This window comes from Phoca vitulina, unplaced genomic scaffold (assembly GCF_004348235.1).
Source record: "Phoca vitulina isolate PV1807 unplaced genomic scaffold, GSC_HSeal_1.0 scaffold65, whole genome shotgun sequence".
NCBI classification, from domain to species: Eukaryota; Metazoa; Chordata; class Mammalia; order Carnivora; family Phocidae; genus Phoca; species Phoca vitulina.
Window position 1 is genome coordinate 5,124,267 of NW_022589768.1, and position 25,180 is coordinate 5,149,446.

The 25,180-nt window shown below is 50.1% G+C and overlaps 1 protein-coding gene across 1 annotated transcript in view; it reads left to right on the forward strand.

Moving 5' to 3' along the window:
- The window catches only part of CRTC3 (CREB regulated transcription coactivator 3), a gene marked incomplete at its 5' end in the record, with an annotated part of 88,161 nt that extends 64,016 nt beyond the window's left edge, over window positions 1-24,145 (forward strand). The window contains 9 exons of the mRNA XM_032391851.1: window positions 1,416-1,451; window positions 3,110-3,195; window positions 4,846-4,895; window positions 10,356-10,573; window positions 13,798-14,096; window positions 18,702-18,902; window positions 18,990-19,070; window positions 20,367-20,469; window positions 20,766-24,145. Coding sequence (XP_032247742.1) covers window positions 1,416-1,451; window positions 3,110-3,195; window positions 4,846-4,895; window positions 10,356-10,573; window positions 13,798-14,096; window positions 18,702-18,902; window positions 18,990-19,070; window positions 20,367-20,469; window positions 20,766-20,974 — 1,283 coding nt within the window. The remainder of the gene's footprint in view (window positions 1-1,415; window positions 1,452-3,109; window positions 3,196-4,845; window positions 4,896-10,355; window positions 10,574-13,797; window positions 14,097-18,701; window positions 18,903-18,989; window positions 19,071-20,366; window positions 20,470-20,765) is intronic.
- Window positions 24,146-25,180: the final 1,035 nt, after the last annotated feature.

The following is a 25,180-nucleotide window of genomic DNA, read 5'->3' on the forward strand; positions in this document are numbered from 1 at the left end:
TGTGGTGCTCGAACTCACAACCCCAAGATCAAAAGTTGTATGGTCTTCCCACTGAGCCAGCTGGGCAGCCCTCACCTTGCTTTCTTCGGATGTGTCAAATCGGGATTAAGCTCTAGCCTTGTCCAGGTCCCTCAGTAAGCAGGCCAAGGACGGTCTGCAGACAGTCCTCAGAGGTGATGGTTAAAAACAGATTCCGGGGCCCATTCTCACACCCTCTGAATCAGTCTTTGAGGCTTGGGCCCACGAAGCTGCATTTTAACAGGCTTACCCAAGTCTTTCCGTGCACTAAAATAAAGCCTTAAATTACTAACTTAGGTTCTGCTTCCATGGGCTGAGAGAAGTTCTGTCTTTATGAGTATGCCTAATTTATCAACCTGTTGGTGCTCCTGGGGATTTTCAGTGTTGCCCCTGCCCCTGGGCTCCACCGAAATCGTCTGTCTTCTACCTGTTTTAGAGAATTTGCTTCCACGTTCCAACTTTTCGCCGACACTCTACCACCTGGGCATGCCTAGCACTCCCTCAGTGCAGGGACTTGATGAATGCATATTGAGTGAATGATCATTAGACATTGCGTGGAAGCTGTTAGGGCTCATCAGGTTAAATGATAGACTGAGCGTCTCCAGAAACTTCACCTAAACTTTAAGCAAGCATTTAAGTATATTCAAAGGCTCAGAACTTAAAACTTTGACCTGATTTTATACTGAAAACTCATTTAGTGTATTTGATTGTCTCCAAGGTGGATGGTCACACATCACATTCTTGGCATAATTCATGGGTTTTAGCTTAGAGCAATGGAAAATACTATACTTTGTCATCTGCAGTATGTTTTATGGATTAAAAATATTTGATTCAGTCAGAATTTATTCCAAGTCAAATGTTTAAAACTTTGTGAATAGCTATCATATACACTCTTTGAATTGACGGAGACTGCAGATAAACTTCTTTTAAAGATAATTTGATTATTTGCAAGCAATATATATAACATACAATATGGGACTTGCAGTCTGTCCCTCTAGACATGCATGGTACATGTGAAACAGTCATGTAGACTTTTGGAGTTACCTGCCCTCCCCCACCACCACAACTTGCAAGAATTTCTATTTGTATTTCTTTATTTTGTGATTTGAACATAGAGGTTCTCAGACTTTGTATATTGTTCTTTCAGGACAGAGGCAGTTAAAAAAAATTAAGACCGAGATTTAAAGGAAAAGTAGAAAGGAGCCAACTTTAGACTCAGATAGGCCATACCTATTTTAATTTTATTAGAAATGCTAATGGACCTTGAATGAGCATCAGTGTACCAAAATCGCCTTGGAATTTTCACAATTCTATTTCAAATCAGAAAGAGTCACTAATTCTTGGATAAATAAAATTGAAAGCACCACATAAAAGTTTTTTTTTTTCTTTCCCCCCAGGTTTCTGTGATGGTGAGAATGATGTACATGGGGAAGGTATGAACTGCTTTCACCTACCGGCGCTGAGCGAGATGCTGACCGCAATGTCTCTAGCCTCCCTTCACGCTCCTGAAACTCCTGTTTTCAGGACTTCCCCAAGTGCCGATGGCAGCTGATCGGCTCACTTTTCTGAGAGGCTGTATAAAATCCAGGCTGGCCACAATCAGGGGCACAGGAGAGGAACCGTGTACTTAAGCTCCTTGTCATCCGAGTCCCCAGAGTCCCGTGGTCACAAGGTTGTGCAGGGAAGCTAACGTTGTAACCACATGAAAATATGAATGACTCGGTCACTCAAACCATTAGTTATCCCAGGACCCTTTCCTTCTCAGCTGTCTGTCTCTTCCTACTTAGAAAGTTTTGCAAGTCAGTAATTGACAAATGTAAGTAAACAATGCCAGAAAAAGGCAAATTGATTGCAAAACGAAATTGCAGAAATTGTAGGAGATACTGAGTTTCATAAAGCCAGTTGATGTTGGAGATCTACCGAGATGACACTGAAAGCCAGTGACAAATGAGTGACACAGTTCTTTTATTCATTCGGCACCAGGCACTGTTTTCTTTCTTTGAATCTTTATAACCTGAAATTTAACTTGGCCAAATAAGCTCTTCAGAAGAGAGTGGCTTGAATACCAGGATTAACAGAGACACCTGGGAACGCTGGGGCAGCCCAGAATATCCGAGCAGACATGATGGCCGTCTTCCTGGCGCTGAGTAAAGAGCATTGCATCTCAGAATCTGCTCTGCAACTTTGGTCTCTGTTTCAAGTGACTTCTTTCTGGGGTCTGTTATCCTTGGGTACGCGGACTGCCCCGTGTGGGGCTAAGACGGGGCAGCCGTGACCATCACCAAGACCCTAACAGCATCTGTAGTTTTGAGCAGTCACCAGTGTCTCTCGTGATGCATCCTCTTCCTGACATCAGATGGCATGATCGCCGTTTCACCTGGCCAGACTGAGAACGATAATGCAGAAAACCCTGGAATGGTCCCTTGGTGCAGAGCTGGCCATCCTGCGGCTCTGCCTTTAAGCCCTCTGGGTTCTCCGTTCCTGTCCACCCCCCACTCCCAGCCCATCACCAAGCAGCCTCACGGCCGCCCTGTCTCCCCTATGATGTTCCTCTTCTCTTGACTCTCCTCATTTCTTCCCTCCTGGGCCACTGTGGTCCCTCCTCATCCCATCGGCTTCCACGCTCTCCTTGCCAAGCTTGCGGGGCCCGCCGATCTGGCCTCGACCTTCTAAACCTGATCTCCTGCCAGTCCTTTACTTAGGCCAAGCTCCACTGAGAAGAGCGGCTCGGCTCCATAGTTGCCCACTGTTTCCTCACTTCTAGGCCTTTTTTTCTTATCTCTCCATCTCAGGAATGCCCTTTTCCTGTGCCTCCAAAGGCCTTCGCTCTGCCCAGCTGCAGAGGCCCGCACCGACTCTGTCTACCCCACAGCAGCCCTGCACCCTTGGTTCTCGCTGCTCCTTGCAGTCCTGGGCTGAATCCATGTCTTACTCCTCTATGGGGTCCCCACAGACATGCTCACAGCCCCTTCTCTAGTACGCGGTCAATGCATGTGTATCATATCAGTCATTTTTTTGCCAAGATAATTTGGTCAGGGGTGGGATGGCTGCCTTCTAAATGCAGTGAATATGTGTTTTTCCCCCCCTTTAGTGCTGTCTTTCCCGGGCCCGTTGAAAGAAGAGAATCTGTTAAATGTTCCCAAGCCACCGCCAAAACAACTGTGGGAGACCAAGGAGGTAGGGGGCAGCCTGTGTTTGTTATTTGAATATTTACACTTGTGAGGTCATTGTAAAATCTTGCAGTGGGGGAAATAAGAAGAATTGAGAAAAAAGGAAGTGAGGATATCAGGGGACAGAGATGAACAATATATTAGGGAATGATGGTTTAAATGACACTGACCACAATTTTGTTGATGAATTAGTACAGTGATCTCTTGACTTAAAATTTTCGTGTGAATTTTCTCATGCAGAAGAACCTATCCGTCCTTGACTCCTCATTCATGTTCCTAAAAGCTCTGAAGCCTGTGACCAGTCATAGGCAGATTTTTCTGTTTTAGAGCCAAACCTTTTCCCCGTCACTAGCTTCTGTGTGGAATTGCTGGTTTACCAGATACCCGTTTCTTCAATGAAGGGTATTTGACCTGAGTCCTCAGGGAGTCAGTAAGTCAGTCATCTGTTTTATGACTTCTCTGAGCCTCTGAGTATTTGCATTTACAGCTGTGCCAGCTGACCACCACCACAGCTCTCTGTGAACCTCACCCCCGGTGGAAGGAGCGTGGCCCCGTGGTACTTGACTTGGCCTTTCTTCCCGTAGGGAAGCTGTGTTTCCTTTGAAAGAAAACAGGTCGTCTGTTCCAGCCTTTAGTGATGCTCTGTTGCAACTGTTTGTGCTGCCTTATGGTCGGACTCCAGTTTCTTCTGCCAGATCTGTCAAAGTCATCATTAGCATTAAGGGTGGGCTTGGAAGGGCCTTTTTTTTTTTGTAAAAGTAAGATGTATATGATGTTTCGTCTTTTTGGGAGGGGAGGGGGGGATATAATTTTAAATGCACGTACTTCGGGGCGCCTGGCTGGCTCAGTCGGAAGAGCACTCGAGACTCTTGATCTCAGGGTCACGAGCTCAAGCCCCATGTCGGGTGTAGAGATGACTTAAATAAACTTAAAAAAAATTAACATACCAAACAGAGGAGAAACAGCCACACTGTCCTTGTGGCCGTGGGAGGCACAGGTGGTTTTGGAGGCTTTTATCGGAGAACGGCCCTATCTTCTCCGGCAGGAAGGGCGGCGGCACCCACTCTTCCCCAGGTGCCAGGGACTGCTCTCTCCGGAAGGAGGTGCTCACCCTACTTCTTAGGGATTTGCAGCACTCCATAAATCACTTCTGGGAGAAGAGTTGAGTCAGTGGTACATTCATTTTCCCCAGCATCTATTTATCGAGTCCCCGGCACCAGGTGCTCTAGCTGCAGGGAAAGTACAGTGAACAACATCAAAAACCCTGCCCTGCTGAAGCTTATGTTCTAGTTGAAATATGTGTTTCCTTCTGACATTAATTTCCTTCTTCTTCACTCTGTTTTGTTTTTCTGTTTTCTTCTTTTCCTCTGAGGCCAATTGGAAAAGCAATGTTTATTTAGAAACTCTCTCTATAAAACATTGGCCTTTTTGAAGGAAATAATATTCATCTAGAAGATAAATTAACAAGGCAAAAATTAAGAAAACTCATGAATGCCATGCCTCCCTTGTGCCAGGAGAAGTCTAGTCCAAACTGAAGTGGTTGTTGTGTGCAGATGCTCTCGCTTGAGCCGACTGGAGCCCCGAGACACAAAGACACTTGTAAAAAACTTGAATTTGACTTTGCAGTGAGTAAGGCCGGGTTTCTGTCTCTCCCCAGATTCAGTCCCTGTCAGGGCGCCCTCGATCCTGTGATGTTGGAGGCGGCAAGTAAGTAATGTTCTTCCTGTTCGAGGCTCAGAGACTGACTGTCCCAAAGATTTTCCTGGAGGAAAGTCTTATGACTTTGTCCCAAAACTCTGAGAAACTTCACTTGTTATATGTAACTTGGAAGTCAACCGGACGTCCACAAAAACAACAGCTCCCTTTGGTACTCATTTTTCATTCGTTTAAAGTAACTAAGTTCATAAGGGCCCCAGCAAGTAAAACGGCCATAAATACGCTCGAGCATAGCACGGCCGGGCGTTGGTGAACACACAGCCGGGCCCTGGAAGCAGAGGCAGAAGCGGGTGCGCCCAGAGGAGCCACCAGCCTCGCGCCTGTGGCCGATTGACAGCATGTCTGTGAACGTGCTTCATGCCACCGAACCGTACATGGACATGTGATAAACTTCCCATCAGGTGTATTTTACCGCAGTTCTTAAAAATCAGCAGAAGGTGAGTAAAGGAAAGGTTGCAAATATAGAAAGAGTGCTTACGAAGCCACTACTCAGCATATTTAGTAGCGTTCAGGTCTACTCCCTGGAAGATTGCAGACAGCTTGCAAAAGTAGGCATGGTACCCACATGAATGAAGAAGCACGTGAGGAGATTGGGACAAAGGACAGGTGGGCGGAGCTGAGGGCTAATTCAGCCCCCACGTCTGCCCTGGGGCATGGGTTTCAGGGTGCACAGCGGTGCTCGCCGGGGAGGAGCTGCTGCTCCTGGGCCATGGCTGCCTGGAAGAACTTTCTTTGGACAGGACGGACCCCTGGGGACCCGAGGGAACTGTGTGCCCAAGGCCGGTTACCACAGTGCGCTCAGGGCTCTGCCACCTCTTGAACTGAAACCAGCTCAGAAGCAGCAACTCCTTCCGGGGCCAGAATAATGTGTTTTGAAAATGGGACCCTTGCACGATCTCTCTGAGGACGAGCACACACTTCAGAAGTCTGTGGATGCAATAAATCTCCTTCAGGCCGTCCTTAAATGTTTCCCCAGCAAAGCATTCCATGAATCTTTGACAGCAGTTCGTTCAGGGCGTTCCCTACTTTTCTTTTTTTGGCTAAACATAAACTCCTGCGATGAAGAGTCCACTGAGCTGAGCTGAGGATTGACCTTCTCTTCAAAAAGTCCAAAGGCCTGCCAGGACGCTCACCTGGACAGGAGACCGCACACCTCGGGGTGCGGGGCGTCCCCGCAGAGAGGGCTAAGATTCTCCTCAAGAACCCTGACAATTGAGCGATCAGTGCTCTGAAGGCCTGCGTTCCGGAACGGGGCCGCAGTATTTGGCCACCCCTCTTCCCCAACCAGAGCTTTAAAGCAGGTGTTCCTCAGATACCGAGTGTTGTTTTCTTGCTCTTATGTTAGAGGGAGAATTCCATTCAGTGACTCGTATTCATTCAGGTACTTATTGACCCCCAATTCCAGGTGCTGGGGTAGAGCCGTGAACAAAGCAGGTCAGATCCCTGCTTTCCAGGAGCTGATGCTCTAGCGGAGAGAGATAGGCAGCAACAATTAGGCAAATATGTCATGTGTTGGTGAGCACAATGAAGAGAAAGAAAGCACGGTAAGATAGGCAAGCCCTTTCTTGATAAGATGCTGTGTGACCAGAACGTGGGAGGAAGTGAAGGGGACAAGGGCTGCAGGCAGAGGGGACAGCAAGGGTAGAGACTCCGAGACTCCGAGGCGGGGGTGCCTGGAGAGTAAGGAGGCTGTTGCCGCTTGCTCTGGACGTGAAGTAAGACGGACAACATCAGAGGGTTTTGAACCCGGGACAGCACTACCTGTCTCCTATCAGATTCAAGGGAGGACTCCGGCAGGTTGTAGGTATATTTGGAAAGTTACAATTTGTGTTTCTCTCATCTGGAGAGAAAACTGTTTTGAATGTCACCAATGACCTGGTTCCCACCGGCCCTGGGGACTTTCTCCATCCTTGCTCCGTACCAGTGGACCCTGCCTTCCCCGCTTCCTCTCCCTGCCTTCATTCCCGTCTGCCACCCATCAGTCAGAGAGCCTGTCCACTGTCAGGCTGAGCAGCTCTGGGTTCTCAAGGTCATTTTTCTAGTCCTTGACCTTTAACCCTATAACCGATCTCCTACATCCAGCCAATCAGAAAGACAAGGTATCACATTCAGTTTTTGTACCACCAAAATCTTTCTTCCTCCTCCGTCAAATTGGACACCTTCCCTTCTTCCCCATGTCCCCCCAAGCCTGCACAGTTCTGCCAGTCCCCCTACCTGTACCAGGAAAAGGGGGGCCACCAGGGAGGCAGGCTCAGCTTCCCTCCTGCTCCGGATTCCCCTCGCCAGTCTGTCTTCCTAGTCTCGAAGACACAGGTGTCCTCCTGGCCAAGGCTGACCGCCCGACTCACTCCCTGACCCTTGTCTGCACAGGCCTTTCTGAGGCCTCTCCCTCCTTCTGCCCCCCCACCCCCACCCCGGGTTCGGCCTTGCCTGCCCTACAGGTTTTCTCTCTGCGTTTAAATGTACTTACTAAGGAGTCTGCACAGAAGAAGTCCTTCCTTAGCCCTGCATTCCCTTTTAGTTACTTCCTGCTCGTTTCCAGGATTTCTTAGCCACACTTTTTTTTTTTTAATTTTTTTTATTGTTATGTTAATCCCCATACATTACATTATTAGTTTTAGATATAGTGTTCCATGATTCATTGTTTGTGCATAACACCCAGTGCTCCATGCAGAACGTGCCCTCCTCAATACCCATCGCCAGGCTACCCCATCCTCCCACCCCCCTCCCCTCTAGATCCCTCAGTTTGTTTTTCAGAGTCCATCGTCTCTCATGGTTCTTCTCCCCCTCCGATTTCCCCCCCTTCATTCTTCCCCTCCTGCTACATTCTTCTTCTTCTTTTTTTCTTTCTTAACATATATTGCATTATTTGTTTCAGAGGTACAGATCTGAGGTTCAACAGTCTTGCACAATTCACAGCGCTTACCAGAGCACATACCCTCCCCAGTGTCCATCACCCAGTCACCCCATCCCTCCCACCCCACCCCCCACTCCAGCAACCCTCAGTTTGTTTCCTGAGATTAAGAATTCCTCATATCAGTGAGGTCATATGATACATGTCTTTCTCTGTTTGACTTATTTCGCTCAGCATAATACCCTCCAGTTCCATCCACGTCGTTGCAAATTCTTAGCCACACTTTTGAAAGAGTATTTGCTCTTGAGTCTTCTTCCCTTACTGCTTGTCCACTCCGCGACCCACTGTGGTCTGGCCTCCACCCACACTGTTCCAAGGGGACTGTCCTCAAGAGATGTCCCTATTACGCGTCCTCTTGTCCTGTGGAAACTCAGTGTCTAAGACAGAATTCGTTATCATCCCCAGTCTGCTTATACACCTCAGTGTCCCTAGGCCAGGGTCCCTGTGCCGGAAGATCAGGAGTCCTTCTCCAGTCCTGCCTCAGTGTCTCTCGACTCCATCCCCGTGCTCTCCTGTGTCTCCTCGGACTACTGAGCAGCAAAAGCCCCCCTCACCTCTGTGCCCCCAGGCTCTGCTCCTTGTGCCTGTCCTCCCTCCCCCATCTATTAGCCACATTGTCCTCAGGATTATGGCTTCTCCTGCTTGCAACCTTCCACCGGCTCCTTGTCCGTCTGAGCCTCGTGTGCTCTCTGCCTACCTGCCCAGGACCAGCCCCCTCACCACCGCTTCTCCTGAACTTGACCTTCCTGCCGTATCTAAATTCCTCGAGCATGCTGTGTGGTTTCACACTTCTCTGCTTTGCCCATGCCGTGAACTCTGCCTGAAGTGGTTTTCCCACCTAGACCCTCTGGGTCTTCAAACTCAGCCCAGGGAGCCCCCCAGCCCGCTGGTTAGCCCCTCCACACCTCACGCCAGGCTCTGTCCCTGCATTACAGACTTGTACCATGTGGCTGCCTCCCTGCCTTGTCCGAGTCTCTTGAGGCCCTGATGCCCACAGCTGGTCTCTGGGAGGTGCTGTGTGGACGGCAGCGTTCTCGGCGGAATCCATTACCCTCCCCTCACTGCTCCCTCCTGGGTCAGGCCTGGACCATCGCTGCCTCACTCTCTGCTCCGTTATGCCGTCCTCCACGCCGTGTCCACAGTGGCATTTCTGAAGGGTCATTCTCCAGCTTACACTGGGCTCCCTACCTCCCACAGTCCCTGATCTGGACTCTTCAGAACAGCGCATCATCTTACCCTTGCTCACTTCACTCCCCTCCTACCTCATCTCCTGCTACCCACCCCTTCCTGGCTCTGCCCTGACACGCTGGCCATGCCAGGCTGCTTCCCTGAAGCATGAGCACCCTGTCAGGTGCTTGGTAAAGTGTTACTTTCCCAGCCCAGCCTGACACTGACAACTGCATCTCTTGTCCCTAACGGTCGTCCCCCCCCCGCGTCAGCTCTGGCCCTGCATGCTTCCTTCCACATTGCAAGTGCTTGCTTTACCACCGCTGTCTCTCCAGCTTGCCCATGGACTCCAAGAGCAGTGCCCTCAGACCTGGGCTAGGCGGCTCCTCCCAGAGCCCCACACTTTAGAGACCCCGCTCCCGTGGAGTCTGGAGTCCAAGGGGCCACTGGGGAACACACCATCTGCCTGAGGGGCACCGGGCAGGGGGGATGTGGACTGTGGCCAGGGCTTGGCCTATAGGCTGGGATAGCTGCACGGGGGCCCTGTGGGGAGGAGCAGGCTGGGGTGGGAAGAGATGGCGGGCGAGCTGAGGACCACAGCCACCTCCCCTATGTCCCCGTGCAGAACTTCCAGGAGCCGGAGGATTCTTAATTTCAATCTGGCCTTCCAGGCTCTTATGGAGGTATAATTTGTCAGGACAGAAACATGGAACATAGTTCATTTAAGGGTTTGTTCACTTGATTCATAACTTTTAGAAGTTTAAACAGATGGTATGTGGGCCTCCATGCACGCTCTTCCTCCAGGCCTGCAGATGTCAGGGGTGGGCCTGACTGCGAACCCCCATGCCCGGCTCCTTGGTCTTTGTACCAGCAGCACTCAGCCCAGTGCCTGGCACACAGCGGATAAGTGAATGCTAACATCTCTTTCTCACTTTAAAATTGATGAAAACTGTAATCAGATATATCTTGGAAGTATCTGCTTGACGCAGAGAGACTTTTTTTTTTTTTTTTTTGTGGGAAAGATACTTTTAAAATCTAGCAAAAAGGAGCGTACAAATATAAACAGTGCCTCACATTTTATATAGGGTTTTATAGTTTTCAAAGAACTTTTACAACCATAGTCTGATCTGGTCTTGGAAGGTGTTTCTGCAAAGTAGGCACAGCTGACATCCTTAGTCTGATTTAACAGGTAAGGCGGTTGCCCTTCAGAGAGGGTAAGCCAAGGATGCCGGGTCTCAGAACGAGGGAGAGTCCAAGCCTACGTAAGGACTTGCATGGTTGATACCCGCTGCCTTTCTTTGACAGGTCTGTTCTATTCCCCAGCAACCAAATGCACTTTAGAAAGTAACACTTCTCTTTCTTTTTTTCAGTGGTTTTCCACACAACGGTCAAAACATAGGCCTCTCACCCTTTCTGGGGACCCTGAACACCGGGGGGTCATTGCCAGATCTCACCAACCTCCACTACTCTGCACCCGTGCCAGCCTCACTGGACACCAGTGACCATGTCTTTGGTAGTATGAGTGTGGGGAATAGTGTGGGCAACCTGCCAGCTGCTATGACTCACCTGGGCATAAGAAGCTCTTCTGGTAAGTGTCCCCCACTCTGTGAGAACGTGCCCACGTACGTACCCTGGTGGCTTAATCATAGGTGGTCCCCAGTGAATCACTGAATGAGAATGATTGCATCTGAGTTAGAGATAGCTACGTACCTATTCTTAGAGCTCTTGACCCTGCTGACATTTCACTTTGGTGGTCTGTTTCTGCTGGATTCCATGAGCTCTGGGACGCTCTGCTAGACCTCCTTCTTTATTGTCTTCACCAGCCCAGGTGTCCTGGGACTTGGAGAGTAAGATGCGAGAGTTAAGAAAAAAGCGTCCATTCCATTCTGTGTTCACTGAACAATGTTAGTGGCTCTTTTTTTTTTTTTTTTTTTTAAGATTTTATTTATATTTGACAGAGAGACACAGTGAGAGAGGGAACACAAGCAGGGGGAGTGGGAGAGGGAGGAGCAGGCTTCCCGCCGAGCAGGGAGCCCGATGTGGGGCTTGATCCCAGGACCCTGGGATCATGACCTGAGCCGAAGGCAGACGCTTAACGACTGAGCCACCCAGGCGCCCCACAATGTTAGTGGCTCTTATCAACATGGGATGATGGTTTATCACTATAGCTTTCTCTCTAGATTCCTCTGCTTTCCCATTGGATTTCAGAAGAGAATATTTTGAATTTTAGAACATTTATACTGGATGTGATGAAAGCATTTTATACTCCATAGATACGTATATTAAATAGAAATCTACCACAGTTTAAAATTACTGGTTCAGGGGCGCCTGGGTGGCTCAGTCGTTAAGCGTCTGCCTTCGGCTCAGGTCGTGATCCCAGGGTCCTGGGATCGAGCCCCGCATCGGGCTCCCTGCTCAGCAGGAGGCCTGCTTCTCCCTCTCCCACTCCCCCTGCTTGTGTTCCCTCTCTCGGTGTGTTTCTCTCTGTCAAATAAATAAATAAAATCTTAAAAAAAAAATAAAAATAAAAATAAAAAAAAATAAAATTACTGGTTCAAATTTCCAGAAGTGCTTAAAAGTCAGCATGTGGCTGTATGAAATTGCGGCCCATGATGTGACTTGGGCATTACTGGACCAAGTTTGAGCGCCCGCAGCTCAGACCCCATGTTGAAACATGACTAAATTTACTTGTGTCTTGACAGACGTTCTTGTCGATGTCTGAGGCAGGCATTGATCTCTTACTCCCAGTGCTGCGGTCCAGCCCCCGGCTGCCCCAGTCCAAAGAGCTGTGGTGTAGACCATTTCCTTGGGAAGGGGTCACCAGTGATGGTCCGTCGGTGGGGGACATGCCTGCTGGTATCCACTCTGGGTTCAACAGGACTTGTCCACACAGATCAGAATCCACCACTCACAGGAGAGAGGTCCCCTTTACAGCTGTCATCTGGAAGGTTCTCCAAAGCTTGCAGTGGTGCTGCCATTGTCCCACATAGTTTTAGGTTTGAAGAATTGATTTTAGAGATAACCTCTACTTACTCACTAAGGTCATTTTATTATCCTGTTGCTCTACCAAGTGTCCTGGTAAATTCTGTATGAACAAGGACATCCAAGATCACATAAGTAACACAGCATCAGCACTTAGCTCCTTGGGGTCTTGGGGAAGCCGTCATTCTCCAGGGTGGCCTTCGACACTTCGCTTCAGCTGAAAATCCTATGTTTATCACTGTATGTTATTTTCCTCAAAAAAGCATCATTTTGTCCAGAACTAGTATCAAGGCTTTATAGTTTCTAGGCACTCCTTAAAATGCATGGTATACAAAGTCGTACAAACATGTTTGAGCTTTCCTTCTGAATGAGTGGCTTTGTTTCCTTTTTTTTTTAAAGATTTTATTTATTTATTTATTTGACAGAGAGAGACAGCGAGAGAGGGACACAAGCAGGGGGGGAGGGTCAGAGGGAGAAGCAGGCTTCCCGCGGAGCAGGGAGCCCCATGCAGGGCTCGATCCCAAGACCCTGGGACCATGACCTCAGCCGAAGGCAGAGACTTAACGACTGAGCCACCCAGGCACCCCGTGGCTTTCTTGACTGAAGGTCACATCTTTAGCTCTGATTGTGACTCGAGCTAGGGGATCCATGGAGAGTTGTACTGTGGGAGAGCTGCATAGGGTTTTATCAGAGACATCTTTCCTGTGTTTAGAAAAATCATTTGCCAGCAAAAAATGCTTTATTATGTCCTTGCTCCATTGTAGTAACTTTTTTTTTTAAGATTTTATTTATTCATTTAGATACAGAGAGAGAGAGAGAGAGAGAGCATGAGCAGGGAGAGAGGCAGAGGGAGAAGCAGGCTCCCCGCTGAGCAGGGAGCCCGATGTGGGGCTCGATCCCAGGACCCTGGGATCACGACCTGAGCCGAAGGCAGACGCTTAACCATCTGAGCCACCCAGGCGCCCCCACTGTGGTAACTTTTATCGAACACTTAGTTTTTTGTGAACGTGAAAGAACACACAGTGGTACGCACGCCGGCTGCTGGTACCAGGATGACGGGCCGAACTGTGAAGCACAGGCTTGCCTTCTGAGATACACGGAAGCATCATGAAGTCACGGAGCGAAGCCACTCTGTGCCAGGCCTCGTGCCAAGGCCCCGGCAGGACACAGGACACGGTCCCTGGCCTCACGGAGCAGGCTGTGTCATGGAAAGTTTCCCAAACTCTCCGGCTCACGCTAAAATTCACAGCCCCTTCCCCCAAATAAAACGGCACCAGCAAAAACTTCATTTTCCGTGAATTGGAATAGACTGTGATGAATAATTCTCAGGAGCCAGAAAAGCAGAGAGAAAGCAGGAGATGTGGGAGGGGGTCCCTTCCTATGACTCTCTGGGGCGTTCAGGGTATTTTCAGGGTGCCCCGAGGCGGCGCCCCAGAGCCGTGACTCTCAGAAGGCAGCAGAGGGTCCGGGCAGGGTGCCTGGGACAGAGGCGCTCGGGGGCTCTAAACAGAATGTGTGCACAGCCCTGGGGTCTTTTTGCTGGGTGGGGGCTGAGCCCTGGCCTCTGCTCACCTAGCCCTGCCACCCAGCGGCTGTGTACACGTGGCCTCGTGAGTCAGCCTCACGGTCACCGTCGGCGTGCACGCGCCTCTTCCCCGCCGCGGGGACCTCTGGTATGTGCGCGGCGGGAGAGCCGCCCGAGAGCTGCCCCCCACGCAGAGTCATCGTCAGATCCGGACAGGCGGAAGTTAGGTCTTCGTTAGTCTTTGGAAAAGGGAAGATTTGGCCTGCAGTCATGGCAAGTAACTTGTGCACTTGTTGTCCTTGTAGGTCTCCAGGGTTCTCGGAGCAACCCCTCCATCCAGGCCACGCTCAATAAGACGGCGCTCTCCTCCTCCCTGCACAGCCACCCGCAGACGTCCGCCCCCAGCGCCTCTGCTCTTCACCCTTCCCTCCGGCTCTTCTCCCTCAGCAACCCGTCTCTCTCCACCACAGCCCTGAGCGGCCCGTCCCGGAGGAGGCAGCCTCCCGTCAGCCCGCTCACGCTCTCTCCCGGCCCCGAAGCGCAGCAGGGTTTCAGCAGACAGCTCTCGGCCACCAGCCCCCTGAACCCCTATCCTGCGGCGCAGGTGAGAGCAAACCCACAGTCCAACGGGGGGAGGCGCGTGGGGCCTGGGTTGGGCCCCCCTCAGCTGGTGTAGTCCCCGAGGTCTCCCGTGAGACCGCAGGGAGCAAGTGGGAATAACTCAGGAAGCCCTGCTCTTGTCCTCACAGCACGTTTGTGGTGATGATTGCTGTTGCAACACAATCCGTAGTCACTAACTCACAGACCTTGGAGTTGGGGGCCAGGGAGGGCGTGGAGAACACGATCCAGACGCGTCTAAGGTGGCTGGGGGAGACCAGGCTGGGGCTTTAAAACTGGTGTGGAAAATTATCAGTAACTGAGTCTGTAAGTATTTTAAGCCACTGGGGAAAGCCAAAGAAGACATTTAAATACCTTCCTGAAGCTTTGGTATTGGATTAGACCTCTTCCCTAACTACGCCTACAGATTTGAGAAGCAGTACTTTTATTGCTCGTGAAGTGATAGGTGTATAATAAGGATCAGGGTCCTCCATAAAAGGACCTAAATAAGTCTGTTTAGAAAGAGGCACATTTTGGGGCACCTGGCTGGGTCAGTGGGTAGAGCATGTGACTCTTGATCTTGGGGTCATGAGTTCAAGCCCCATGTTGGGTATAGAGATTAAAAAGTAAAATAAAACGAAGAATTAAAAAGAAAGAGGCATATTTTGAAGTCACAAGCCTGTTACAGAAATTCAGATGTCAAAACATCATATTTTGTCTTCTTGACTTTGTTTTTATTCTGAGCTCTTAGGGTGGCTCTTACCATAATCATCAATGAATATATTTTCAACCTATTGGTTCCTCCCTAGATACATTGTGACATCATTTACTCCCCACCTCGCCATAAATGAGTCATGATTTAGCAAGCAAGAGTTGACAGAACACAACGGAAGGAGTTAGCAGATCCAGTTATTACTCACTCTTAACATGAGTAATCCCTTTCGGGAGAGGGTGAGAGGGTATTTCATAATTGTTTTTTTAATGGTTCTTTTTATGTTATTGGATTGCCTTTAATTTTCTTTTGTAAGATTATTTTATAGGAAGTAAAAAATATTACTCTTGCTTTCTGGCTACATTTTAAGGAGAGCTGTAGGCATAGAGAGCATCCTTTTCCAGATGTTTCCATTTTTTTGTTTGCTTAATTACTAAGATTTAAAAAAAATCAATGTTATCCATGCACATAGTTTAATAAGTCAGATAGTTCTAAAGGGCTTGTTATGAAACAACATTGTCTTCCCCTCCCTGACTCACCGTATTTCTCACTCCCTAGAGATGGCTCCTTTCAACCACTTTAATCTCTTTGGTATAACCATGTTATTTCATGCTTGTTTTGTTCTGGATTTTTAGTGTTAGGTATTATCTGATGACATCCTACCATGGAGGATTAGGATATGGTTCTCTTTCACCTCTCCCCAAACCTCACCCACCTACACACACGAAACCTCCTCATTCACACTGTGCTTTGTTATAATTTTGATGAGAACAATATTCAGTGTTTAGTGTTTTCCCAGTTACAATAGCCAGAGTTGAACCATTTAATATTCCATAAAATAACAAAATGAAAAATATTTTTCTCCTGGGAGTTAATGAATGTTTTACTTTGTTAGTCTGGTTTTCTATGTGTGTATTGCTTATCCCATCCCCACCTCTTGGAGTTGGGTAGATCTCCTCTCAATACATTTAAAAACAAGCCCTCTGGGGCACCTGGGTGGCTCAGCTGTTAGGCGTCTGCCTTCGGCTCAGGTCACGATCCCAGTGTCCTGGGATCGAGCCCCGCATCGGGCTCCCAGCTCAGTGGGAAGCCTGCTTCTCCCTCTCCCACTCCCCCTGCTTCTGTTCCCTGTCTCGCTGTCTCTCTCTCTGTCAAAAAATAAATAAAAAATCTTAAAAAAAAAAAAAAACCAAGCCCTCCATGGGCACCTGGGTGGCTCAGTCGGTTAAGCATCTGGCTTCAGCTCAGGTCATGATCCCCGGGTCATGGGATCAAGCCCCGTGTAGCATTGGACTCCATGCTCAGCGGGGAGTCTGGTTCTCCCTCTCCATCTGCCCATGTGCTCTCTCTCTCTCAAATAAATAAATAGAATCTTTAAAACAAAACAAAACAACAAGGGGAAAAAAAAAAAGCCCTCCAGTAGATTTCCAGCAAAGAGTGTGTGTGGCCTGGCATGACTCAACTCTGTCTTCCTTCTACCCATCATTTAACTCATAATTGGCCAGACACAGAATTCAAATCTGAAATAATTTTCTCTTAAAATTTGGAGGTATTAATTCTTTGCCTTTTAGTTTCTAGAGTTGCTAGTGAGAAATCCAGTGCCATTCCAATTTTTAATACTTTGAACAAAATGTACTTTTTTCCCTCTGGAGGCTTGTAGGATCTTCTTTTTGTTCCCCAGAGTTCTGAAACTTCAGGATCACATGAGTCTGGATGTTTGGTGGGTTTCCTCAATCTGGAAACTCCTGTCATCCTTCATTTCTGGGAAATCTTCATTAATTATTTCCTGGATGGTTTCTTCCCTTTGATTTCTCTGTGCTCTCTTTCTGGAACTCCTATTGTGTGAATGTTGGACTGCCTGTACATTTCCTTTCATACCCTATTTTTTCCATTCTCCTCTTTTCTCTCCTCATCTTTTCACCCTGCTGTGACTTCACCTTTATCATCCTGCTGTTATGTCGAGTTTTCCTTTCTGCTCTCATACTTTTAAATTGCCAAGAATTCTCTTTTATCCTCCAAATGAGTGTTCATTTTTATAGCTTTGTACTCATCCTGTGGATGCAGTATCATTTTTTCATCTCTCTGAGGTTTTCAGTAGGAATTTTCATTCTGGTTTCTTCTTTTTATTTTTTGTAACAAAAATTTTCCAAGTTGCATAAAAGTAGAGAATATGATGGAATGAATCCTTCTATACCTGTCATCCAGCCTCAACAATTATCATCATTTTTTTAAAAGATTTTATTTATTTATTTGAGAGAGAGAGCACGAGCAGGGTGAAGGGCAGAGGGAGAAGCAGACTCCTCGCTGAGCAGGGAGCCTGATGTGGGACTCGATCCCAGGACTCCAGGATCATGGCCTGAGCTGAAGGCAGACACTTAACCGACTGAGCCACCCAGGCACCCACAATTATCAATCATCATTTTTGTAATCTTATTTCATCCACATCCCTACTTTGAAAAAATATGTATATAGAGATACACATCGCAAATATTTTATTACGTATTTTTAACAGATAAGGATTTGTTATAGACTAAATAGTATAATGATAATTTTGATTTTTTAAAAAAGATTATTTATTTATTTATTTATTTATTTTTGTGAGAGAGAGAGAAAGCATGAGCGGGGGGCAGGGAGAGGGAGAAGCAGACTCCCCACTGAGCAGGGAGCCAGATGCAGGACTCGATCCCAGGACCCTGGGATCACAACCTAAGCTGAAAGCTTAACCGACTGAGCCACCCAGGGACCTGATAATTTTGTTTGTCATGACGACTTCTTCCTGCACAGATTTCTCCAAGTTTCTTTTTTTTGTACATCTGCCTTGGTCTCTGATTTCTATGCAGATGCTTTCCTCACAGTCTGGTGATCTTTGGCGCTCTGCTCATCTTTAAGAACAGGACACAGATACACTGTGTAGACAGGTGGGCTTATTGGGCATGGTCTTCACTGTAGACTGATCCAGCTCGGCCATTTCCTTGGGGAGCCTCTGGTGCCCTGAGTTTCAGGATTGTCTCTCATGCTGGTCAGATCCCCAGAGGACACTGGCCCATACCTAGACTCCAGCCTCCTGAGAGTCAGGTTGGGAAAGAAAGGTGGAGGCCTCAAGATTCCGTGGTGAGCTCTGTTGAACCTGTGTTTCCAGTAAAGCGCCTCACCCCCTGGGCTATGCTGTGTCCTGCCTGCAGACCCTCAGCTCTGCCCTCCAGAGTGCCGCCCCCAGGCTCGCCATGGGCAAGGGCTGTGAAGCCTAACTGCACCTCCTCCTGGCTCTTCACCCCTGTCCTTGTCCGTCCCTGCGACGGAAGTCCGATTGCCTCTTGGTTTATCCCACTGCCAGCCTCCTCTTGTCTTTCTCAGCTCTGCTCACCCAGCCACGGCTTGTCTGTTGCTTTTCATTTTCCAAATTGTGCCGCCACTTTCTTCCTTCCCATGATCTCTGTCCTCGTGCTGTTTATTATCATTTTAGTCTTATTTATTTTCAAAGTGTTGTTCATTAATATCTCTTGTTGTTTAATGTTGTTTTAGTTGTTTTTAATCGAGGCTTGGGAGACAGCAGAGCTAACTAAGCTCTTTTTCTTTCTTCAATCTTCCATCTTAAACCAGAAGTATGGCTTTAAAAAAACAAACATGATTTTCACGGAGGACACTGGCTAAATTGACGGGTGTTTTTGTTTTGTTTTTTTAAAGACAATAGAAATTGTCATTGAATGGGAAATGTCTGGTGAGGAAGTGAGATTTAAGATCACTTTGAAAGAGCAGAAGAAGTAGGCTTTGGGGAGCATCGCACAGAGTACCCCGGGGAAGAAGGGCTCAGGCTTTTCCCTCACTTTGACACCTCCTAATCTTAAAGGACTTATCACTTAGAAACGCCAGTCGAAGCTGATTAGTGGCTTTGTTTTACAGATGGTGTCCTCAGATCGAAGCCCACTTTCCTTCCTGCCCACAGAAGCTCAAGCTCAAGTGTCCCCGCCACCCCCCTACCCCACCCCCCAGAACCTCTCCCAGCCCCTCCTACAGCAGCCCCCTGCCCAGGAGCCTCCTGCTCAGCAGCCCCAGGCCGCCTCATCCCTGCCTCCATCCGGCTTCCCGCTCCTCACGGCCCAGGTGGGTCCTAGTGGGGACCCCGGTCACAAGGGAACACTTACTTGCCCCGAGTTCCGAGCTAAACGTTCCCTTCCTTATTCCCTGAAGGGTTCATCTTTGACCAGCTTCTTCCCAGATGTGAGCTTTGACCAGCAGTCCATGAGGCCAGGCCCAGCCTTCCCTCAACAGGTGAGCGAACATCCAGGCAGGCCTCTTCCTCGGGGCAGGACTTGCACTGTTCAGGCTGCTCAGGGCGTAGAACCCCCCACACCAAATAGACTAGGTACCCCATTGCCCAGATTTCAGATGAGCTCAGCAGCTAAGGGAGCCCGCAGTCTCCCCTAGCCCTAAAGTGCTGGTGCTGGCTGCCTTCTTTGGTGTCAGGCCTTTGCAGAGGAACTCTTTGAACAAGTGGTAGAAGATTTCTGATGACAGTCTAGTTCTAGAACTGTAGAATGGCTCAGAGGGAAGGGACCACCACAGTCCACTGGTCTGTCCTGCGGAGGAGACTGAGATGCAGGAGGGGCTCGGTCCACAGGCCTGGCTGCCAGAGCTGGCCCAGTGTGGCTTCCCAGGGGAGCTTGGTCCCGCCGGGGCCAGACGTCCCTCCCTCAGATACTTTCATTCAACCCCTTCCTTTGGCTTTTTAGGTTCTCCCTAACCTGGACCATTTAAAATATCTCTAGATGTTATAGTGTCCATTAAGTATGGATTGGGCTCTAGGATGGATTAAGGAGAGAAGGAAGGATTTTGAGCATTTTACAGATCTTAATAATAATTACAACAGTAAAAGAAATAAAGACAGATGTTTCCTGAGTAGGCCATGGTGAAGACTCATGGCATAAACCAGTAGTCCCTGCCTCTCATTTTCTGAAGAAACCCGTTGAGTTTAGATGAGTTAGTATCTCCCTGAAAGATGATAGAAATGCCTACTTTTGAAAGATTAAAAAAAATAGTTTGGAGTATTAATTTCTGGAAAGGCACCTAAGATAGGCCCCAGTTCTCACCAATCCTCCCAGAGGCTGTCTCACGGAGAGGGGACTGCCTGAGGTTCCTCCCTCTGAGCGTAAGAAGGAAAGGGTCCCCCTGCCTCATTTTTCTAGAAACCAAAGGGCAAAAGAGCCCCTTGGTCATCACTTCCTTGGTTATAGAAGGAGCCTTTGGAGGGTTCCCACAGACGGTGTTTCCTAAGGCCTCGGTGTGGCTGGGAAGGAGGGGTGTGTGGGACCAGAGGGGCCACAGAGACCCTGACTGTTGGTATCTCCTCAGATGGTTTAGTGGGCCAGGCTGTGTGTGAGCGGGGACGAGTCACCCACACTGTGGGCCTCAGGGAGCCCTCCTCCACCCCAGCACCTGCCTGCCTGAGAGGAATATTCTGTGTGGGATCCTAGAGAGAAGGGACCCAAGACGGTTCCATGCAGGTTGCATTCTTCCCTCCTCGGAAGCAGAGATCGTTCCTTACAGTGTGCCCTCTGATGCTTCCAGGGGCCTCTGGTGCAGCAAGGTCCCCGAGAACTGCAGGACTCGTTTCATTTGAGACCAAACCTGTATTCCAACTGCGGGGGTTTCCCCAACACCATCCTGACAGGTGAGTGTGGGCCACCCCTCAGCTCTACTGTACTGTTTGTATTTTGCTGCGTTTTTACAGATGCCATTGTAAGAGAGTCTAAACATCATATAAAGCAAAGAAATGAAAGTCCCCCAGCTCAACTTTAGCTTTTCAGAAGGCAGGTGATCGCTGTCCTGGCCGGGACGCCGGGGGTGGGGGGCACGCGGGCCGTCTCTGTCCTGGCTGGAGGATGACAGCGCCGGCGTGTGCGGGATGTTGTCTATTGTACATGCTTCCTAACCTGCACTGTTCTCCCCTCTTGCTGCTCCTTCCAGAAGACTCGAGTACCAGCCTGTTCAAAGACCTCAGCAGTGCGCTGGCGGGCATGCCCGAGGTCGGCCTGAACATGGACACTTCGTTTCCATTGGAAGAAGAGCTCCAGATTGAACCCCTGAGCCTGGACGGACTCAACATGTTAAGTGACTCCAGCATGGGCCTGCTTGACCCCTCTGTGGAAGAGACGTTTCGAGCCGACCGACTGTGAGCAGAAGGGAATGGGCCAGGAGCATTTCCTGCTGAAGGAGCGGTGCTAGAACGGCGCGGCTCGGAGCCAGCTGCACCCCGGGGCTTGCGTGATCTCGGGCTCCGGACACGGAAGGAGCCAAGTCCGTGACTCCCAGCTCTCCGACGACGCCCCGTCTCGCACCCCGTGGCTCACTGCACACCGCGGAGCCGTGCCCTGCCCCTCGGGCGAGCGGGCTGCTTCGGAGCTTCCGATGACTCCCTCGTCACCGAGACCAGTACACCCTTTCCTTGGCCGTCTAGTCCGTCGATGTGTAAAAGTAGAGCAGAACCGTGGAGCAGGCCGCAGTAGCGTTGCGAGGCGCTCGGAACCACTGATCTTAGTCCACACTGAAGAGGGGGCCTGGCCTGCGAGGCAGGGAGGGGCTGCAGGCCTTGGGGAGTTGGCTCAGCTTCGAGCGACGGTAGCAGAGCACCGCGAGGCCTTCCCCGCTGCGCCGCTGACCACACGTGCCAGGATCGCCCAGGTGCCTTAATGCCAATATGAAGAATTTTTACCACGACTTCAAGAACTGATTTGAGTTAAGCAAACTGAATGCTCATTTGTTTTCTCCAAGTATGTAATCTCCTTTCTGCTGCTTCAGTACACCTTTTCCTGTGACAAGGGGAAAAGGAGGACTGTTTTATTCAGTCACTGAAAAAAAACCAATCCCCCGGTGATGGACGAGCGTGAAGAGAAAAGGGCTTCCTCTCGATGCGGGGGCGGGAAGAGAGGAAGGCCGTAGGTTTCTCGCAGACCCACGATGTCTCCCAGATGCGCTCCAGACCAGCGCAGGCCTCCCTCTCCACAGGCCGGCCGCAGGGATGCTGGGGTCCGAGTCAGGCCCTCCGGCCGCCGAGCAGCAGCAGGCGGGAGCTGTCTCTGTGCAGCAGGAATGTTCATGTAGCCCCGCTAGACCGGAAGCTCCTTGAGCGCAGGGACTGTGCCTTATTGGCTACCAAACCCTGAGCACCTAACAAGTGCGGGCACTGGGTAGGTGCTGTGTTTCTGCGCCCTGAAGGCGTGAATGAGCAAACGGAGAAATGAATGAATGAATCTGCCCGGCTGCAAGGCAGTCTAATCTCTAGCTAGCCCCATTCCTTGCCAAATCTCAGAGCTTTAGCTTTTCTAACACTTGTGCCTCTGGTTAAGCTAGGCATGCACTTTAATATGCTTCTAACACTAGGTGACCAACTCCACGGTGAGACCGGGCCCCCGTCTCCTCAAGGGTATGCTCCAGAACAGGCGGGTGGAAACTGTCTTCTGAGCGCATCCAGAATGGCTGGGCGCACTGAGGCCTCGGGGCTCCCAGCCAGGCCCCCACCTCAAAAGATCGTCCCTTTCAGATCTGTGTTTTGCTCTAAATTGCTTTTTAAAAGAGATTCATTCTTTGAGGTTGAAGAAAACATCTACAGTAAAATGAAGGCCTAATTCATGAAGCCATCATTAGTCATTATTAGTACCTTAGCGTAAAATAGTATGACTGGATTTCCACCACTGCTTGCCTCCTCTGACTTAGCCCCTGACCAGACACCTGCCGGGTGGGTTCGAAGAGCACCTCTGGGGAGGGGTCTGGGCAGTGCGGCAGGATGTGGGCCCGGGAAGACAGGACGGGGAGGACAGGAGCGCTCAAGGAGAGATGGAAGATCCTGGAACTTTTGCCAGACAGCCACTGCCCTTCCGGAAGACACCGGGAGTGTGGCTGAAGGTCACTAGACTCCCCCGCCCAAAGAAGCAAGGCCCTACCGCACAGGTCTGCATCAGACACGTCGGCGCCCCACGGCAGGAAGAGTCTGGAACGGGATTCTGGGCTGTTAACCTCTCCAGACCTCATCCCATTCCTGTCTCCAGCGGGATCCCTTTACCTCCAGTCTCCCAAAGAACCCCGATGCACACCACTGCAGCTTCCCCTGGGGCCCAAGTCCTCAGCCTCACAGTGGCCCCGAATCTCTGCTGTTGAATGCAGCAGGGTCCTCGCCCGAGCTCCAAGCCCTGGTCCCAGTGCAATTTTCAAATCCCTTTATCCTGAGGATCTCGGGAGGGCCGTGACTCATTCAAGTACAAGCCCTTTCCCTGTGGTGGTACACAGCTCCCCGGTGCGCCGAAAGACGTCAGCTAGCTCCGTGCCGCCTTTCCTGGGTCGGAGGCCCCCCAGGTCTGACCTGGCCTTTCACACAGGGAATGGTGCTGATGTTAGGAGTTTGGTTTTTTTTTTTTTAAGTGGCATTCCCAGCATAACCCACTCGTTGCGCAGTGCCTTACCCGGGGTGGGGGTCCAGCTCTGTCTGCACAGCAGTCCTGCTTACGGCAGGGGGCCCGGGACCTACGCGATGAAGTACGCTGCCCCCCCGGGGCAATCTCCCCGTGACTCATGGAAATGGAGGCTCCCAGGAACAGTGACTTGTCCAGGGGGAATATAATGATGACAATAAGGTTTAGCACTGAATTAAATCTGTCCTTTGGTCCACCAGTCCAGTCTTTTCCTGTGAAAAGGTTTTGGGCATTATCCAACCCACTTTGCTTACATGGCGTCAAGGACACCCGTGGGCAGTGTCACTCTGACCTCCAGCGGGTAAGTCTGCCTTCACGGCTACCTTTGCAACAAACCAGGCGTGGTCCTCGGCATCTGAAGCGGCTACGTGCGTCAGAATAAACGATCTTCCGCTATTTAGTCTTGTTACAAGAAATCGACGGCTGTACTACTCTCATTTACTAGCAGTTAAACAGTATAGAACTAAAAACCTATCTGTGTTCCATTTTTTCTTTCTGTACGGTTGTGGTTTTTAGGACACACGATGTTAGGAGAAATTTTTTCTGATCACGCCAAGACCACCATAAATTCTCCTCTGTCCTGTTTCATTTCTCCTCAGTCTACTGTATATTAGCCGAGCTGAAGCCCTGTGTATTCCAGCCCACCCGCACGTCTGAAGACGTTTCCGACTCGCTCTCCTTGGCTCTGTGATGCGCAGGTGGTTCACTCGCTCTGCGGTGGGACCATCGCAGCAACTAATCAGACTTCCCGCCAGTGTCCTAACTCCCAGGTCCCTTGTTAAAAAAATATTTAAAGATTGGAATTTGTATAAAGTAGCTTCCAAGTTTTATAATACGTCGTTTTACATCTTTCGTAATTAAAAGCAGCACAATAAGGTTGTATCTGCACTTGGTGTTTTTCTTCAGCCTCCGGAGAGATGAACCGGTGGAAAGCTGTCCCTCCGCCCCCCGCCCCAGCGCAGCTCGGCCCGCAGGCGGGCTTCCTGGTCCTCGGCTTTGGCAGGTCCTGCCCCGGCCCGCCTGTCAAGTGTTGTTAATACACGCGCTGTTGCGCCCGCGCCCAAGAGACTGGAGAAGGACATTGGGGCACAGGGCTCCTTCAAAGCCAGGGAGACCAAGGACAGAGGGCAGCCTGGCAGCGCCTCACTCCCTGCCACCCACCGGCAGCCCCCCTTCCAGACCCCTGCTCCGGCCCTCACCTCGCACACCTCCCCTTTTGAGGTTCAGGCCACGGATGCGCCTTCCCCAGCGCTCTGCTCTTTTGTGCTGGCCTCCAGCCGTCCCCTCTTCACCAAGGGCTTGGCTCTGTTTTCTGCCCCAGTCCTGCCCCCTGCACACTCCAGCAGGGTTCCCAGGCCTATCTCCCCCCGCCCCCCAACAGCCATGCTTCCTTCAGACCCACCAGCCACACCCAAGGTTGTCACAAAGGTGACTGTTCCAAAGTCTTACTCAGAAATCCCATCTTTGACCCCAACTTCCTGAGCCACCATGTCTACTCCGGTCCACACACACCCTGTTCTTTGACCCCATGGAGAGTTCTACCCTGGTCCCTGCTCTCAGCCTCCTGTCCTCTCCTGGCTTCCCTCCCTGTCCTGGCCTAGTCCACTGGGCCAGTGGCCTCCACGAACATGGTCACAGCCCTCCTGCTCTGACCCTCTGCCTTCCCCTGCTGGGAGCTGCGCAGTAGAAAACCGGCAACCCCACACTGTCTGCTGACCTGACCCTCTCCTGCCACGTGGGGTGCTCAGACCTTTCCTCTCCAGAAGCCCTCATTTCTCTCCTCAGGCCCAGAAATTCCTCACTCACCACGGCTGTGACTGACCTGCTTTTCCTGTGAGGATGCCCTGCCTACCCCAGACCTCATCCCTCCCCGTGGTCTTCCCCGCCAGCCCGCTCTCCGTGGTCTTCCCCTCAGCC